The following is an 18,895-nucleotide window of genomic DNA, read 5'->3' on the forward strand; positions in this document are numbered from 1 at the left end:
AGGGCTGCTTATGCACAGGGAGACAGCTCAGGGGGCAGGAGAGTATGGAGGGATGGACACTGGGAAGAGGTAACTATGGGGAGCTGTTGCATTGTGGTAAACTGTGGTCAGTGACATGAGACAAAGTATATGTGAACTGCTGTATGGAAAGTGAATTTGCTCTGTAAATCTTCACCCAAATCACAATTAAAAAATAAATAAATGAATGAACAAAAAACACAAAAAAAGAAAGATGCCAAATGTTTTGCTTATTTTATATGTCTGGGAAATGAGGCGCTTTAGGCAATTAAATATACTCAAAAATAAAAAGCATTAACTAAAAATTATCTAACTTAGGAATTGTAGAAGTACAAGAAAACAATAAAATATTCAATACAAATTGCACTATTACACACTGCTCTCTTTTTTGATGAAAGAAAATATATTTATAGACCTTTAGTATCAACATAACAATAAATTATTATACAGCATTTTGAGGGGGAAATCTGGTTATTCTATCTTCTCCTTGATTAAATTCCATTCCATGCAAATAGAAATTTACTACATGGACTATTTTTGGTACAAAAGGTAGTCTGACCTAAAAGTGTTTAGAAGACAACCTGAGATTTTAGAATAGAGATGTAAACAATCAAAACTAGGTTCCTTACATCAACTGGTATTAAAATATCAAAGTAGAAGTACTAATGATTACAAAGTGTCACAGTGTCACTGTCATTGACAGTGATCACAATATTATAGAAGTGAAAGTAAAGAAACACATTATGCTTTTTATCCTTTCAGACTAGAATGGAAAAAGAGGTACTTTAAATCAAATTTTAAATTATCATTGATAATTAATAAAGAAATAGGTCTATGGGATAGAATTTTCTCCAAATGAAACACACAACTGGCAAATACAGTATTTTATCTGCAGGTGTTCATCTGAATTTTAAGAAAAAATACAATCAATTCTAAGGAATCCTTGGCTTCTCATTTCTCTTGGGGCCTTTCAACTGCACTGGCCTCCTTTATATGAAGGGAGGTGAAAGCTGCCCTCAATGTGCCATCACCACTTTGTTGTGAAAAGCAAAGGAAGGTGGCCCAGAGAAAGCCACAGAGTCCGGTGTAAGCTGTTCTCCAGTGAATGGGAACAAGGCTGAAGTTGGTTAGCTGGAACAGAGAGAACAAATCTGTTAGAGCTCCATATAAACTCAAGCTGTGTTAGCATTCCAAGTGGGTATGAAACTCACCTGGACGAAAGGCCAGTACATCAGACCACTCTGGAATAAAGAAAAACTCTATTAGAATGCTTTTCTAAAACTTCTATTGTTGTAAAAACATAAATAATACAACATATGCCAATTCAACATCTTTCACTTGTACATCAATCATGTCGTACAATCATCACCAATATCCAGTGCCAAGCTTTCCATTCCCATGAACAGAATCAATGCTTCTTAAACAATCATTCCCTTTATCCCCCTCTTTGCTGCTTCTGATAACCACTACTAAACTCTGATCTTTATACATTTCTGATATTTAGATATTTTAGATATTAGATACATTCTAGATATTTCATATTACTGGCAGCACATAATATCTGTCCTTTTGTGATTGACTTACTTAGCATAACACTGACACCCAAATCACAAGCAACAAAAGATAAAATAGATCAATGGGATCTCATCAAAATGAAAAATTTCTCTACATCAAAGGGCTTTATCAACCAAGTAAAGAGAAAATTTATAGACTGGGAGAAAAATTATTGGGAACTATATCTATTGGGTAAGGGTTTAATATGCAGAGTATATAAAGAACTCCTACAACATAAAAAGACAAACAATACAGTCAAAATATGGGCAAAGGACCTGAATAGACATTTCACCAAGAAGATATACAAAGAGCTACCATATGATCCAGCAGTTCCATTCTTAGTTATATACCAAGAGACTTGAAATCAGTGACACAAGTACATAGACGTTCATTACAACACTATTCCCAATAGCCAAAAGGTGGGAACAATCCAAATGCCCATCAACAGGTGAAAATGCATAACATAACACGTACAGCGGATATTACTCACCATACAGAGAAATGAAGCCCAGGGACATGCCACAACATAGATGAATCTTGAAAATATTATGCTGAGTAGAATGTCTTTTAATCACACAAAATAATCCCACAGTTCATTGTATAAAAGATTAAGAAACACCAGGCAGATGGGAAAGCAAGGTGATATTGTATTTCAGACTAAGCCGATTAAATTAAACTACTTTAGGTTGGGCAATCTACTTCTGTAGTGATACCACCTTGGAAACCCAAGGAGGGGTCACTATGAGTTGGACTCGACAGCAGTGAGTTTGGTTTGGTTTACTATTCTAAGACGTCTAAAATAGAGGGGATAGAGAAAGTACAGTACAAGTTAGGAACAAAACATTTTTATTACAGGCATACCTCATTTTACTGTGCTTCACTCTATTGCACTTCATAGATTATGCTTTTTTTTTTTTTTTTACAAATTGAAGGTATGTGGCAAACCTGCATTAAGCAAGTGTATCAGTGCCATATTTCTAACAGCATGTGCTCATTTTGTATCTCTGTGCCACATTTAGGTAATTCACAGTATTTCAAACTTTTTCATAATGCTATTGCACACTTGATAGACTACAGTACAATGTAAGCAAAATTTTTATATGCACTTGGAAACCAAAAACTATGTGACTTGCTTTATTATGATATTTGTTTTATTGCAGTGGTTGGATCCAAACCTTCAGTATCTCTGAGGTATTCCTGTAGTTATATTCATAGTTTCAGTAGTTATATTCATAGGTTCAGAAAGAGAAGTCAACCAGAATCAGTACCAATTTTGGAAGACAACCACTTTTTAAATAATAACATATATTTATGTATTGCAATTTTCCTGTTAGCATAAGCAAGTTATAAAGTAGTATATTTATAAAATACAGAATCAATAAATAAATTTCTTAAAACATTATTTGCATGGAATGATTTGCTGACATTTTTATGAACCGCAAAACATTTTAGATATACATATTGTAACAGGCTGTACCCTATATATTCTGGTAAAAACTCATCAGTAGGGATTTTTTAAAAAAAGATAGAAGTCTTGATACATAAATTATATCTCAAAAAAGCAAAGGAAAAACTAGAAGTCTTCAAAATAATCATTAAAAGTGGTATAAAAGACTTACTTTCTTTTTTTTTACTAACCTATGTTTTCTAAAGTTTCTACAATAAACATTTGCAAAAAATATCTATTTTAAGTATATGTTCACCAAAAAAATTTGCTGCTGTTGTTGTTAGTTGTGTCTAGATGATTTTGACGACTTTAGCAAAAATAGCACTGCACCACCAGAGCTCCTTAAAAACAGGAGAGGACCTCAAAACTTTCCGTGTCATAAACAACAACAAAAAGACTGGCTGCTGAGGCTGCTTATGTACAGTCAAACACCTCATGGGATTCAGTTTCTTGGTTTGGAGGTTTAGGGTCATGGTTTTATGGGACATCCCAGTTAATTGACCATGTTTAGTGCTTCTATCTTTTGGTGTTTTGCAGTGTCTGGGATCTTAAAAGCTTGCAATTGGTAGAACAATTGATCTTTATTCACCTGGAGCAAGAGAGGAAGGAGTCAGGAATATGAGGAAGAAATGGAACGTGTGGGTAATTGACTCCATGAACAACCACCTCCTTTGCCATGAGACCAGAGGAACTGGATGGTGCCCAGCTACCATTACTGAACATTTTCATCTATAGAAGCATATTGATCAAAATGGAGAAAACACAGAATGGAATTTCAAGTACTCATGGAATCCAGACTTTCTAGAACCATGGAAGCTGAATGAATTCCTGAAACTATTACCCTGAGATAATCTTTAAATGTTAAACCAAAAATATCCCCTGAAGTCTTCTTAAAATCAAACAATAAATTTAGCTTAACTAGTAAAGAATGCCTGCTTTGAGCATTGTCTTAGTTATCTAACGTTGCTACAACAGAAACACCACAGTAGATGGCTTTACCAAATATAAATTTATTCTCTCACAATTTAAAAGGCCAGAAGTCCTAATGCAGAGTGCTGTCTCTAGAAAGAGACTTAGTCCCTCTACGTCTCCTGGTGCTAGGAGAATCTCAGCAATAGGAACCCTGGGTCCAAAGGATGAGCTCTGCTCTAGGCTCTTCTTTCTTGGTGGTAGTAGGTCCCCCTCTCTGCTTGCTTCTCACTCCTTTCACTTTTTGTAAGATGAAAGGTGTTACAGGCCACACCTTAGGGAAACTCCCCTTACACAGGATCAGGGCTGTGATGGGATAAGGGTGTTTTTCTAACCCAATCCTTTTATAACTGATTGAGTTATCATATCAGATCACATCATGGTGGATCATTTACATAACTGCCAAACCACTGAGAATCATAGCCTAGCCAAGTTGACACATATTTTAGAGGGATACAATTCAATCCAGGACAAGTGCTGTGTTCTTTCACGATTTACCTATATGAGATCAAATTGGCAACAGCAACTTGTAAGATTAGATAGGAAACTTAGGGGGCAGTGAGTTTAGGTTAATGAGGGAGGAACAATTCAGAAAAGGAGGGTACAAATGGTTGCACAACTTGAAGAATGAAATTAATGTCACTGAATTGTATATGTAAAAATTGCTGAATTGGTGTATGTTCTGCTATGTATATTCTCAACAATAACAAAAATAAATTAATTATAAAAAATAATATCTCATAAAATATAAAAATAGGCTGAGAAAATGTTCCAGGTTAATAGGGACTAAAGAGACATGGTGGCACAACAATTAAAACTTTGGGCTGCTAACCAAAAGACTGGAGGTTCAAATCCATCTGGCAGCTCCCCAGGAGAAAGACCTGGTGATTTTTATAGGAATAAAAATTAAACCTACTGCCACTGAGTTGATTCCAACTCATCACAATCCTATTGGACAGAGTAGAACTGCCCCCATACAGTTTTCAAGGCTGTAAATCTTTACAGAAGCAGACTGCCTCATCTTTTTCCCATGGAGTGTCTGGCGAGTTCAAATCACTGACCTCTTGGTTAGCAGCCTTCCCTATAAATACTATAGCCTAGAAAACCCTATGGAGCAGTTCTTCTCTGTCACGTGGGGTCACCATGAGTTGAAATCAACCCAATAGCATATAACAACAAAGAGACATGACAACTAAATGCAAAACTTGATAGTAGACTGGATCCTGTATTGGAGGGAAAATAGATGTTATAAAGGCTATTATATGCTCAATTGACAAAAATGGAATAGGCTTGGTAGATTAAAGTATTATACCATTGTTAAATGTACTGAAGTTGATGTCTGAGCAGACTTTCTTCATCTTTCTCCTGCAGAGTGGCTGGCGAATTCAAATCCCCAACCTTGAATTTGGTTATAATAATTCCTTAATTGCCACTATCACCTAAGTCTAAAGTTCAAGATCCTCAGTATGGCATTCAACACCCTGCAAGACCCAAACTTATTTCTGCTTGTTTGCCATTTTATACTCTAGGAAAACATCAATTCATGTTTTAAATTCCAAGAATACTACACTGCTTGTGGTTTCTGCCCTACAGACATATTATAATGTTTTACATATTCTTTATTATATTCTTTCTACTCCCAGAATATTCTTCCTTCAAGTATTTGCCTACCTCCAACATTTCTTTAAGATTCAGCTCAGGCATCATCTGCCCTAGAAAGCCTTCCTTCATTCCCACCCCACACTTCCAATGGTGCCAAGTGCTTACCTGCTATAGGACTCAGTGCACAATTAAGAGCATTGCTCAAAGCATTCCAGTTAATGTATGTCTATATAGTTATCTATATATACCACTATACATACATCTAACCTTTTATCCCACTATATATCAATAAATATATAGACATGCAATATAGAATGCTTTGAGCAATACTCGTAAGTGTGCACTGGGTCCTATAGCAGGTAAGCACTTGGCACCATATCCTGCTGGGAGTTCTGGTGGCATAGTGTCTAAGGCATTTGACTGCTAACCAGAAGGCTGTAGGTTCAAACCCACCAGCCACTCCTTGGAAGACGGGGCAATCTACTTCCATAGAGATATCACCTCAGAAACCCGAAGAGTCCAATCGACTTGATGGTAGTGAGTTTGTTTTTTTGTATATATCCCACTAGACTGTAAGTCCCTTCAGGATGGTACTTATGGGTTTTTTTGTTTTGTTTTGTTTTGTTTTTTGTATCCTCCACTAATGCCTAATATAATGCTTGGCAGAAATGTCTTATTATGGGAGATCATCAAGAAAGTCCCCAAACAGGGCTAGATTTCAGATTGCTGGTAATCCATTTCTTCTCATGGGCACAAGTGAAACTAACTCATTGTAACCACCATTCTTTAAGACAGTATGTAAAGGTCCTCATATTTTTGCCAAATAGGAAACCTGTATCTTTACACAAAGAGAGGAGAATTTACACTGAGAGGAGACTCAGAAACATCTGAAAATTCCTGCTTAAAGCCCATTTCTTTCACAATTCTTCTTGCTTGCTCTTTTTTCAAAGGTTACATGTATATATCTCCACAGGATCTATGGTATAATGAAAAAACTTGTTCCATTTTCCAAAATAAGATATAAGAAAATCACATTTGGATGTCACAATGGGCCTACAATTTCTGCTCCAAGAAAAGTAACAGGAATTTTGAACAGAAAATGTTCCTGAATATAGATTAGGAGTAGACAGTAGCTTCAAACTCTCTGTCCTTTCTTTCCAACCATTAAGTGGATAATGCCAGTTCTGAGGCTTGGTACCATTCACCAGAAGATGTTAGGAGCAGTGAGGATAATAGTCAGATATTGTTTGGTACTGCTTTTGATAAAGAATTAGGAACATTTGAAAGCCAATCTATGTCTATTCTGAAATCCTAAAAATTTATCTCATTGTGATTAAAAGAATCAAACATGTTCTAGGCCAGAGATGGAAGGCATGCCTGATTTTGCTAGGACTTAAGGACATTGGTCTATAAATCTTCCAACAAACCAACCAGTGCACTGCCATGAGTCGGATCTGACTCATAGCAACCCCTCCTTGGGTTTCTGAGGCAGTATCATTATGGAGTAAATTGCCCAAACTTCCTTCCAAGGAGTGGCTGGTAGGTTTGAACTGCCAGCCTTCTGGTTAGCAGTCAAATGCCTTAGGCACTATGCCACCAGAGCTCCTCTATAAATCTTCACTGAACAAATATTTATTGGACAGGATTATACATATTTGTATTGAGCAAACAGTGCAACAGGTGACTTGCTTCAAAACCCAGGAATAATCCTGGGAAACATTATCCTTCTCTGTAAATATGTTTGTGATGTTAAGAAGGTTCCTTTCATAGGGACTTAGCAGAATGTACACCTGGAAATAGTAGCTCTGGAACAGAACAATTCCATTAAACCACTCACATTCCATTGTTACCATTTTGCAGTAACCCCTTTGGCTCCAAAATTCACTACATAAAATTCACTAGTAAAATAAAATTAACTAAAATAAAGTCAAAAATCATTTAAAAAATTCACTAAAATTTCCTATCCATCAGAAATACAGATGCTCTTAAAGTTGCTTTTCATTCATCTACAGAACAAATTTTAAGATCTCACTGCCAGAATATTTGACCCTTGTGCCCACCAAACTGGAGGCCTAATTTAAGACTATTTTTATTAAAAATTAATTTAATGTTAAAATTATACAAAAAAAAATATTACATTTTCAAAAGCCTGTCTTACCTTATATGTATTCCAGAATTTCTGTTTCAGGTCCAAAAATATGTCATCCTTTCCTTGAAGAATACTCATACCTATTTACAAAAATATATAGCAGATGAGTTTTTAAAGAATCAGTAGGAAGATTCCTATATAACAGTTTATGTTCAAGATTCCTATTCCAATATGTAAAGTTACCACTACTAACACTTATTTAGTATCTCCCTTCTGGCCCAACAGTGAAAAGAGAAAATAATCTACATTTTAAAATTAGCTAAATTTTAAAGGAATGATAAATATGAAGTGAAAATGATAGGAGAATGATTATTTAAAAAAAAAAAAAAACAGTAAGACAGTCTACGAGATTATTGCCCTGAGATACTCTTTAAACCTCAAACCAAAACTATCCCTTAAGGTCACCTTTTAGTGAAGTAAGACTGTTACACAAAATCAAGGATATTGAGTATACTTCTCCATTTAAAAAATATACATCTATATGAGACCAAAAGGTCAACAACTACTTTAAAGCAAAGGTGAAAGAAAAGAGTGCAGAGAAACTGGAGAAGTAGAAACAGAACAAGCAGAACACAATTAAAGAGAATACTGATGAGGTTGATCCAAGATGGTGGACTAGGCAGATATACTACCCAGACCCTCTACAACAAAGACCCAAGAATACAAGTGAAATGGACATGGATGACCATCCTGGAACCCAGAACCTCAAAGGAAAGGATAGAGAAGTAGATCAAACACCATATAGAAGTGACTGAATGAAACAGTGAACAGGGAAGCATGTGGAGAAGTGAATTGCCAACTGGCCTGGCACAGTGTAGCCATTTTGAATTATTACAAACAGTGTTTGATTGGGGCAAGAACCAGACAACCAGCTCTGCTCAGTCAAGACTCCACTGGTATTCACAATGGTGATAACCAACCATAGAACTATGCTCTCCCCACTTATACCACACAACCTCCCAGGAAATAGAGGTCCAGTCCTCCTCACCCCCACACACCCAGTGGCTGGTCAAACCCACCCCCACAAACAGTACTGTGCCCTTTTTTGTTTGTTTGCCTTTCTTCTTTGTTCTTCCCTCTCCCTCCTCCTTTGCTTCTTCTTCTTTTTTTTTTTTTTTTCCCTCCCTTTTCCTGCCTCCTCCTTTTCTTTTTCTATCCTATAGGACAAGTACCCTGCTCCCATCACCTTTATGGTCAGCAACACCTACCCTCACCCTTCCGCAGTTGGCAATGTGCCATCCCATGAAGAAAGCACTGCATTTCCACTGCAGCCAAGTTTGGCATCTAACACCAGTACTATGCCGCTCTTCTCTTCTCATTTTCCTTTTTGTCTTCCTTCTTAGTTCTTCCCTCCCTCCCCCTTGCTTTTGTCTTCCTCTTACCCCCCCTTTTTTTTAATCCCAAGGTACACATACCACACCATCACCTCTATGGTTGGCAGTGCCCACCCCCACCCCTCCACATTTGGCAAGACTCACTCTCATGGAGTGAATGCTGCCTTCCCACTACAGCCATTTTTGGCAGCTAGCATTTGTGCGAGTGCTGTGTCACTGTGGTGCACTGAATTACTTAATATGACTCTTCTACCTATGGTCTTTGTGATTCTCACCAGATAACTGAATAGAGCTATGCAAATGTGAGGTGTTTGTGGCCTACCGTGGGGATTAGATAGCTTGTTAATAAGGTAAACAAGATACATGGCACCTTTGTGGGAGTGGGACCATGGATATAAGGTATATGGAACCCTATTGTGAGGACTGGTGAGTTTTACCAGCCCACTAGGTTTAAAATGAGCCATCCCAGAAGTGAAATGGGGGATCTCACTAATATCAAGAGAGAAGAACCAGGAGTGAAGTGCAACCTTGGATCTGAGATCCCTGTACTAAGGCAGCAGAGAGACAGCAGCAGCAGAGACAGCAGAACCAAGAGACCAATATGAGACAGAGTGGTAGGTTTCCTGGCCCACAGAGTGAGAAAGCTGAGTGCCTTCAGGCAAGAGCCTTTCTGGCAGAGTAAGGTGCCTCTCTGGGCACATATCAGAAAAGCTAAAAGAGGTAACACTAGCTTGACCAGGGCAGAAGCCAAGGCCAGAGAGAAGCATGCTTGCGGCATGGCTGAGAAGAAACTGTTCTGACTGAAGAACTGTATCCTGAGTTGTTTCTGATACTGAATTGTAACCTGTTCCTTCCCTAATACAGCTTATAATCATGAGTAATGCCTGTGAGCTCTGCATGGCCATTACAATGGATTATCAAACCCAATAAAGAATGCCATAGCAGGGATGGTTGGTGTCATAACTGGTAAAAAGGATGGAGGGTGGCAGCATGTCTGAGCACTGCCTCATAGAAATCAGCATTGAGTTGCTGATGGTGATTTTCTCTCCCCATGGTGAAGTTAGAGGAGGTCAAATGCCAACCCATACCCTTTTTGCACTCACTTTTTTTCCCTTGTTTTCCTTTTGTTTCTTCTTAGCTCTTCCCCTTGCTTCGTTTTTACTTTTCTTCCTCTTCCTCCCTCTCCCCTATTTTTTTTTTTTCCAACTCTTTATTTGGATCAGGGTGAAACTTTACACAATAAATTGGTTTTCCATTCAACAATTCATATGCATTTTGATTCTTAACATTGACTATGATCACTACAATGTAACATCTTTCTTGCCACTTCTTCCTTATGTTAACCATTTGTCCTCTTTCTTATTCCTGCCTTTTGAGCTTTATACCTGGCCAAATGCTGCCCTTTTGATCTTGTATGATTGGTTGTTGTAAGGACCTCCCTGGTGTTATTGTTCACCTTACAGGCCTATTATTTGGCTGAAAGTTGAGCCATCGGAAAGAGTTTAGTTCTGGGCTTAATGGGTGTTTAAGGGCCATAGTCTCAGGGGTTCCACTAGTCTCTATCAGACCAGTAAGCTTGGTCTTTATGTGTATATATATATATATATATATATATATATATAAAATTTTAAGTTTTCTTCCACATTTTTTTCCCAGAGCATCAAAGACCTACTGTGATCCATTTCAGACCAGTTGGCAGGCACCATCTAGTTTTTTGGTCTCAGCATCATGGAGCTCCCAACCTTGTTTTATCTTTTCACCCTGTGGAAAAGACTCCCCACCCACACCACCTCCATGGTCTGTAGCATCTGTGCCAACCCCTCCATAGTCAGTGGTACATGCTCCTGAAGAGTGAGCTCCATATTCCCACCACAGCCATGTTTGGTGGTTAGCATTTGCAACAGTACTGTGTCACTTTTTTTTCTCTCTTTCTTCTTAGTTTTTCCCTCATCTCCTTCTTGTTTTTTTCTCTCTTTTTTTTCCACTTTTTTTCTTCCTTTCTCCCCTTTCTTCTCCCATTAGTCAGGAGCCAGTGACCCTACCCAGCCATACTCACCACACCCATTGGGCAAGTACCACCACTGAACCAGTGATAGATGGCAGCCAACACCTGCTCAGCCTGCCTCAGCTGCAGTACATGACCTGCAATTAGGGCCTCATGCCCACACTCCCACGCACTACCAAATTCACCCCAAGACAGATGGTGCATGCCTCAGTACTGCCAAATGAGCAACCAGAGTAGCACACCTGTCTTGTTGCCCACATGTATTAAAGCAAAACAAAAACAAATAATTAGGATGGAGCAAACCAACCTACAACAACAAATTAGTACAATAATACCACAGTGTTTTGGAAACAACAGAAAACTTCAAATCACACACACACACACACACACACACATGAAAAACAGGAGAGTGTAGATTAAGGAAATGACTAAAATATAAGACCAGAAAATCTTCTGGAGCAAGAGATGGTACTGGAGCTACTTGATAAGGAATTCAGAATAATTATACTTAAAGCCCTTCAACAGATAAAGAAACAGATCAAGGAAAACAAAAATGCCACCAAGACAAAATCAAGGAAAACACAGACAAAACTCTAGCATTCAGGAAAATAATAATAAAAAAAAATTAACAAAATAAACAGAAAATTAGAAACCATACAAAAACAGCAAATAGAAACCCAGAAGAGTAATACTAGAATTTCAGAAATAGATTACATATTGGAAGGGCAGAGGAGTATATTTGAATTAATGGTTACAGAATTAGTGAAGCTGAAGACAAATACCTTCATATTGATCTTTCAGAGAAGCAATCATAAAAAAGAATGAAGAAAAGAGAGCCTAAAAATTATGTAGGACACCATGAAGAGGGATAACTTACAGTGATCAAAGTTCCAGAACAGGAAGAAACAACAAAAAAAAAAAAAAAAGAGAGAGAGAGAGAAAAAAAAAAGATATATGTAGAAGAATACTTCCCTAATACCATGAAAGATGAGAAGATATACAACCAAGCAGCTCAACAAACACCAAAAAGGATACACCCCAAAAGAAAATCATCAAGACATATCATAATCAACCTCTCTAAGACCAAAGACTAAGAAAGAATCCTGGAAGCAGCCCAGGAAAAATGAAAAGTTACCTACAAAGAATAACTAATAAGACTGGAAGCAATCAGTCATAGGACATGATGGCCCTCAAGACCAGAACTAGATGGTGCCCAGCTACCAATGCCAACGACTCAGGAAAGGATCAAATCTGGAGATCCTGGATAGAGTGGGAGGGAAAACGTAAAACAAAATCCCAAAACTCAATAATGACCAGAATGACTGGTCAGAGGAAGTCTGATAAGACCCCCAATACTATGGTAAACTAGTAACCACTGAAACAAAAGCAATGAAGGAAATGATTTAACAACAACAACAAAAAAAAAATCCATAAACAACATGAACTTAGCACAGAAAAAATTATGGAACAAAGAGGTCTCACAATCAGCACCAATGGAAGGAGCAGTCAAGACATCAGATGATGTATTGCATTGGTCAAATCTGTTACAAAAGACCTCTTTAAAGTGCTGAAGAGCAAAGATGTCTCCTTGAAGACAAGGGTGCACCTAACCCAAGCCATGGTATTTTCAATCACCGCCTATGCATGTTAGAGCTGGACAATAAATAAGGAAGACCAAAGTGTTGCTGCTTTTGAGTTGTGGTGTTGGCAAAGGATACTGCAAGTACCATGGACTGCAAGAAGAACAAATAAATCTGTCCTGGAAGAAGCCAGAATGCTCCTTGGAAGTGAGAATAGCCAGACTTCATCTTATCTAATTTGGTCACCTAACAACAACAACAACAAGGGAAAAAAAAAAAAGTAAAATGACAGCAGTAAATGCATACCTATCAATAATTACGCTGAATGTAAATGGATTAAATGCACCAGTCAAGAGACTGAGCATAGCAGAATGAATAAGAAAACATGATCAATCAACATGCTATATACAAGAGACACATCTTGGACAAAAAGGCAAAAATAAGCTGAAAATCAAAGGGTGGAAAAACATGTCAAGAAAATGGCAATCAAAAAAGAGCAGGAGTGGCAATATTAATGCACTCATAAAACAGACCTTAAGAGGGGAAAAAAAAGAAGGACGTTATATAATGATTAAAGAGTAAATCCAACCAGAAAGACATAACCATAATAAACATCTACTGACCCAACAACAGAGTTCCATAATACATAAATCAAACTTTAAAAGAATTGAAAAGAGAAATAGGCAACTCTACAATAACAGTTGTTGTTGTTAGGTGGCGTCAAGTCATCTTCAACTCACAGCGACCCTAGGTACAACAGAATGAAACACTGCCTGGTCCTCTGCCAGCCTCACAATCCCTGCAATACCTGAGCCCATCATTGCAGCCACTGTGTCAATCCATCCTGTTAAGGGCCTTCCCCTTTTTCACTGACCTTCCACCTTACCAAGCATGATATCTTTCTCCAGGGAATGGCCCCTTCTGACAACATGACCAAAGTAGGTGAGATGAAGTCTGGCCAATCTTACGTTCAAGAAGCATTCTGGCCGCACTTCTTCCAGGGCAGATTTGTTAGTTCTTTTTGCAGTCCATGGTACTTTCAGCATTACAATAATAGTTGTCGTTGTTGTTGTTATGTGCCATCGAGTCAGACCTGACTCACAGCGACCCCTTCTTGGCTTTCCAAGGCAGTATCACTATGGAAGTAGATTGCCCCATCTTCCTTCCAAGGAATGGCTGGTGTGTTTGAACCGCCAGCCTTCTGGTTAGCAGTCAAGTGCCTTAGGCACTATGCTACCAGAGCTCCCACCACAATAGTGGGAGACTTTAATACACCACTTTTGATGAAGGGCAGAACAACTGGAAAGAAACTCAACAAAGATACAATAGAACTAAACAACGCAATCAACCAACTTGACCTCATAGACATCAAGGATACTCATACAAAACACTGCATCCAACAGCAGCACAATATATGTTCTTCTTCACACACACGAAATATTCTCTAGAATAGACCATATGTTAGGCCACAAAGCAAGCCTCAATAAATTTAAAAACCTTGAAGTAATGCAAAACATCTTCTCAGATTACAATACTATAAAATTACAAATCAGCAACAGGAAGATCAAAGGAAAAAAAATAAAAACTAAATACATGGAAAGTGAATAACATCCTGCTTAAAAATTACTGGGTAATAGAAGAAATGAAAACTGTATTGAATCAGTGAGAATGGAAACACAACATACTAAAAATCTTTGGGACACAGCAAAAACAGTGCTCAGAGGACAATTTATACCAATAAATGCACACATCAAAAAAGAACCTAAACCAACAACTTGCAGGAGCTCTGGTAGTGTAGTGCCTAAGGCACTTGACTGCTAACCAGACGGCTGATGGTTCAAAACAACCAGCCACTCCTCGGAAGGAAGATGGGGCAATCTACTTCCGTAGTGATACTGCCTCGGAAACCCAAGGAGGGGTCACTATGAGTCGGGTCCGACTCAACAGCACATACCAACAACAACATCAAACCAACAACTTAACCCAACATCTCCAACAATCAGAAAAAGAACAGCAAAGAAATTCTACAGTCATCAGAAAAAAAAGGAAATAATAAAGATTAGAACAGAAATAAATAACAGAAAAACATCAAAAACAAGACAAGAAGTTGGTTCTTTGGAAGGATGAATAAAATTGACAAGCCACTTGCAAATTTATCAAAGGAGAAGATGCAAATATCACAAACAAGAAATGAAATAGGCAATGTCACAAGAGAACCTAATGAAATAAAAAGGATAGTCACAGAATACTAGAAAGAATGTACTCACAAATTTGAAAACCTAGAAGAAATGGACAAATTCCTAGAAACACACTAACTACCCAAACTAACACAATCTGAGGAAGAAAATGTGAACAATTCTGTCACAAAAGGAGAAATTGAACAGGTCATTAAAAAACTCCCAACAATAACAACAAAAAAGTCCTTGCCCAGAGAGTCTCACTGGCAAATCCTACTACATATTCAGAGAAAAGCAACACCAATTCTACCCACACTATTTCAGAACATACAAAAGGATGGAATACTCTCAAACTCACTCAATGAGGCAAGCATAACCCAGATACCAAAACTAGTCAAAAACATGATGAAAAAGGCAAATTACAGACTAATATCCCTTACAAACCACCACTCATCTGTCAATTTGTCATACTGTAGTGGCTTGCATGTTACTGTGATGCTGGAAGTGAGGCCACCTATATTTCAAGTACCAGCAAGCTCACCCATAGTGGGCAGGTTTCAGCAGAGTTTACAGACTAAGGTACACTGAGAAAGATGGAACGATCCACTTGTGAAAAAAATTGGCCACAGAAAACCTTATGAAAAGCAGTGAAACATTGTCTGATACAGTGGTGGAAGATGAGCCCCTCAGGTTGAAAAGCACTGGAAATACTATTGGGGAAGAGTTGTCCCCTCAAAGTAGATTCATCCTTTATAACTTGAATGGAGTAAAGCTGATGTGGCACGACTCAAAACAAGAATCAACAGCTGTGAATGAACATCCATTAATAATCAGAATGTGGAATATATGATGTATGGAGTTGTCAAATATGAAATGGAACACATAAAGATTGATATCCTAGGCATTAGTGAACTGAAATGGACAGGTATTGGCAATTTTTAATCTGCTAATCATATGGTCTATTATGCCAGAATGATAAATTGAAGAAGAATGGTATCACATTCATCATCAAAAAGAACATTTCAAGATCTACCCTGAAGTACAATGCTGTCAGTGATAGGAAAATATCCATATGCCTACAAGGAAGACCAATTTAATACAACTATCATTCAAATTTATGCACCAACCACTAAAGCCAAATATAAAGGAAATGAAGATTTTTACCAACTTGAATTTAGAGACAACCTGAAGAACAGATTTGACACATTGAACATCAATGACCAAAGACAGATGAATTGTGGGATGACATTAAGAACATCAAACATGAAGAAAGCAAAAAGGTCATTAAAAAGACAGATAAGGAAGAAAAGGCCAAAATGGATGTCAGAAGAGACTCTGAAACTTGCTCTTCAACAGAAAGTACCTAAAGTGAATGGAGGAATTGATGAGATAAAAGATCTGAACAGAAGCCATCAAAGGGCAGCTCAAGAAGACAAAGTAAAATATTTATAATGAAATGTGCAAAGACCTAGAATTAAAACCAAAAAAAGGAAAACACACACACACACACACACACATATAGCCTCATGTGCATTTGAATGCTGGACAATGAATAAGGAAGACTGCAGAAGAATTTATGCATTTGAATTGTGGTGTAGGCGAAGAATACTGAAAATACCATGGACTGCCTGAAAAAGGAACAAATTTATCTTGGAAGAAGTGCAGTCGGAATGTTCCTTAGAAGTAAGAACCATCAGACTTCTCTCACATATTTTGGTCGTGTTGTCAGAAAGGACCAGTCCCTGGAGAAGGATTTTATGAGTGATAAAGTAGAGGGTCAGCAAAAAAAAGGGGAAGACCATCAACAAGATGGATTGATACAGTAGTTGTAATGATGGACTGAAGCACAGAAAGGATTGTGAGGATGGTACAAGACTGGGCAGCACATAATTCGTTGTACACAGGGTAACAATGACTCAAAGGCACCTAACAACATCCCTTATGAACATATATGCAAAAATTTTCAACAAAATCCTAGCCAACAGAATTCAACAACATATCACAAACTAAAATATTATGACCAAATGGGATTCATACCAAGTATGCAAGGAGGGTTCAACAACAGAAAAATAATCAACCTAATTCCACCACGTAAATAAATCAAAGGAAAAGAACCACATGATCTTACCAAGTGATGCAGAAGAGACATGTGAAAAAATCCAACACCTATTCTGGATAAACACACTCAGCAAAATAGGGATACAAGGGAAATTCCTCAACAAAATTAAGGGCATATATGCAAAACCAACAGCAAAAGTTATTCTCAATGGAAAGAGACTAAAAATATTCCCCTTGTGAATGGGAACCTGACAAGAAAGCTCTTTATACCACTCCTATTCAATATGAGTCGGGTTTGACTCGATGGCACATAACAACAACAACAACAATTCAATATTGTATTGGAAACATAGCCAGAGCATAAAGGAAAGAAATATAAATAAAAGGAGTCCAAACTAGTAAAGAAGTAACTCTGTATTTGCAGATGATATGGTCGATACACAGAAAATCCCAGAGACCCAACTAGAAAACTACAGGAATAAAAAGATTCAGCAAAGTAACAGGGTAACAAAAATCAGACACATTCCTCTACACTAACAAAGAGAACTCTGAAAAGGAAATGACGAAAACAATACTATTTACAATAGCCACCCAAAAGATGCCTAAACTAAGTGAGAAGAAGTCTCGCCATCTTTGCTTCTATAGAGTATTTTGGCTGTACTTCAGGTCTTTGATATTTCTCATGGGGTTTGCAGGAAAAGGGACAAAATCTGGCACCTAATTTTGGGCATTATGAGGAGGGACCAGTCCCTGGAGAAGGACACCATGGTTGGTAAAGTAGAGGATCAGAGGAAAAGGGCAAGACCCTCAATTAGATGGATTGACACAGTGGCTTTGATGATGGGCTCAAGCACAGCAATGACTGTGAGGATGGTGCAAGACTGGGCATTGTTTTGTTTTGTTGTACATAGGGTCAGAGGTTTGCTTGTGTTTTATTGACTATGCAAAAGGTTTGATTGTGTAGATCATAAAAAAAATGTGGATAACATTGAGAAGAATGGGAATTCAAGGACATTTAATTGTGGTCATGAGGAACCTGTACATAGACCAGGAGGCTATCGTTCAAACAGAACAAGGGAATACTGCATTGTTTAAAATCAGGAAGAGAGTACATCAGGGTTGTATACTCTCACCATACTTATTCAATCTGTATGCTGAGAAAACAGTCCAATAAACTGCACTATATGAAGAAGAGCATGGCATCAGGACTGGATGCCATCATTAACAACCTGTGATATGCAGATGACACAACATTGCTTGCTGAAAGTGAAGACAACTTGAAGCACTTACTGATGAAGATTAAAGACTATAGTCTACAGTATGGATTATACGACAACATAAAGAAAACAAAAATCCTCACAACTGGACCAATAAGCAGCAGCATGACAAATGGAGAAAAGACTGAAGTTGTCAAAGATTTCATATTACTTGGATCCACAATCAACACCAATGGAACCAACAGTCAAGAAATTAGAAAACAGTCCCTATACAACATAATTACACCCACATCTGCAGCTTCACCTACTGACTGAGAGCCACCACTTCCTTCTCCACCAACAGGCCAATGATAAACAACCACCAAAAAGACCCAGACTCACCCTTGGCAGCTCTCCACAAACAGTTAACAGAGATCTAAATACTACAATGCCACGATGTCTCAGAGACAACAGACCACCACAGTCCACACAAAGTAGCAAAGTAAAGTGGTAGAAACAAGGGAGCAGGATACAGACCCAGAACACATCCCTGAGGAAGAAACAGCATTGGAACTCCCTGATAAAGAATCAAAGAATTATATTTAGGTATCTTCAAAGGACTGAGAGACAGACCAAGGAAAACACAGACAAAACCCTAGAAGAATTTTGGAGGAAATACAAGAAAAAATGACAAAATAAATAAAAAGTTATAAATGATTCTAAATCTACAGATAGAAATCCAGAAAATTAATACTAAATTGTCAGAAATAGATAACACATTGAAAGGGGAAAGGAGTAGAACTGAA

At 37.8% G+C, this 18,895-nt stretch overlaps 1 protein-coding gene across 1 annotated transcript in view; it reads right to left on the reverse strand.

The window, feature by feature from the left end:
* Nucleotides 1–969: 969 nt before the first annotated feature.
* The window catches only part of MPV17L (MPV17 mitochondrial inner membrane protein like), a 27,243-nt gene continuing 9,317 nt past the window's right edge, over nucleotides 970–18,895 (reverse strand). The window contains exons 2-4 of the mRNA XM_007956472.1: nucleotides 7,749–7,819; nucleotides 1,230–1,259; nucleotides 970–1,149 (exon numbers count right to left, since the gene is read on the reverse strand). Of these exons, the coding sequence (XP_007954663.1) occupies nucleotides 970–1,149; nucleotides 1,230–1,259; nucleotides 7,749–7,819 (281 nt within the window). The remainder of the gene's footprint in view (nucleotides 1,150–1,229; nucleotides 1,260–7,748; nucleotides 7,820–18,895) is intronic.

Source organism: Orycteropus afer, unplaced genomic scaffold (genome assembly GCF_000298275.1).
Source record: "Orycteropus afer afer isolate SDZICR_OR568_19922 unplaced genomic scaffold, OryAfe1.0 scaffold00623, whole genome shotgun sequence".
In the NCBI taxonomy this organism is placed as follows: domain Eukaryota; kingdom Metazoa; phylum Chordata; class Mammalia; order Tubulidentata; family Orycteropodidae; genus Orycteropus; species Orycteropus afer.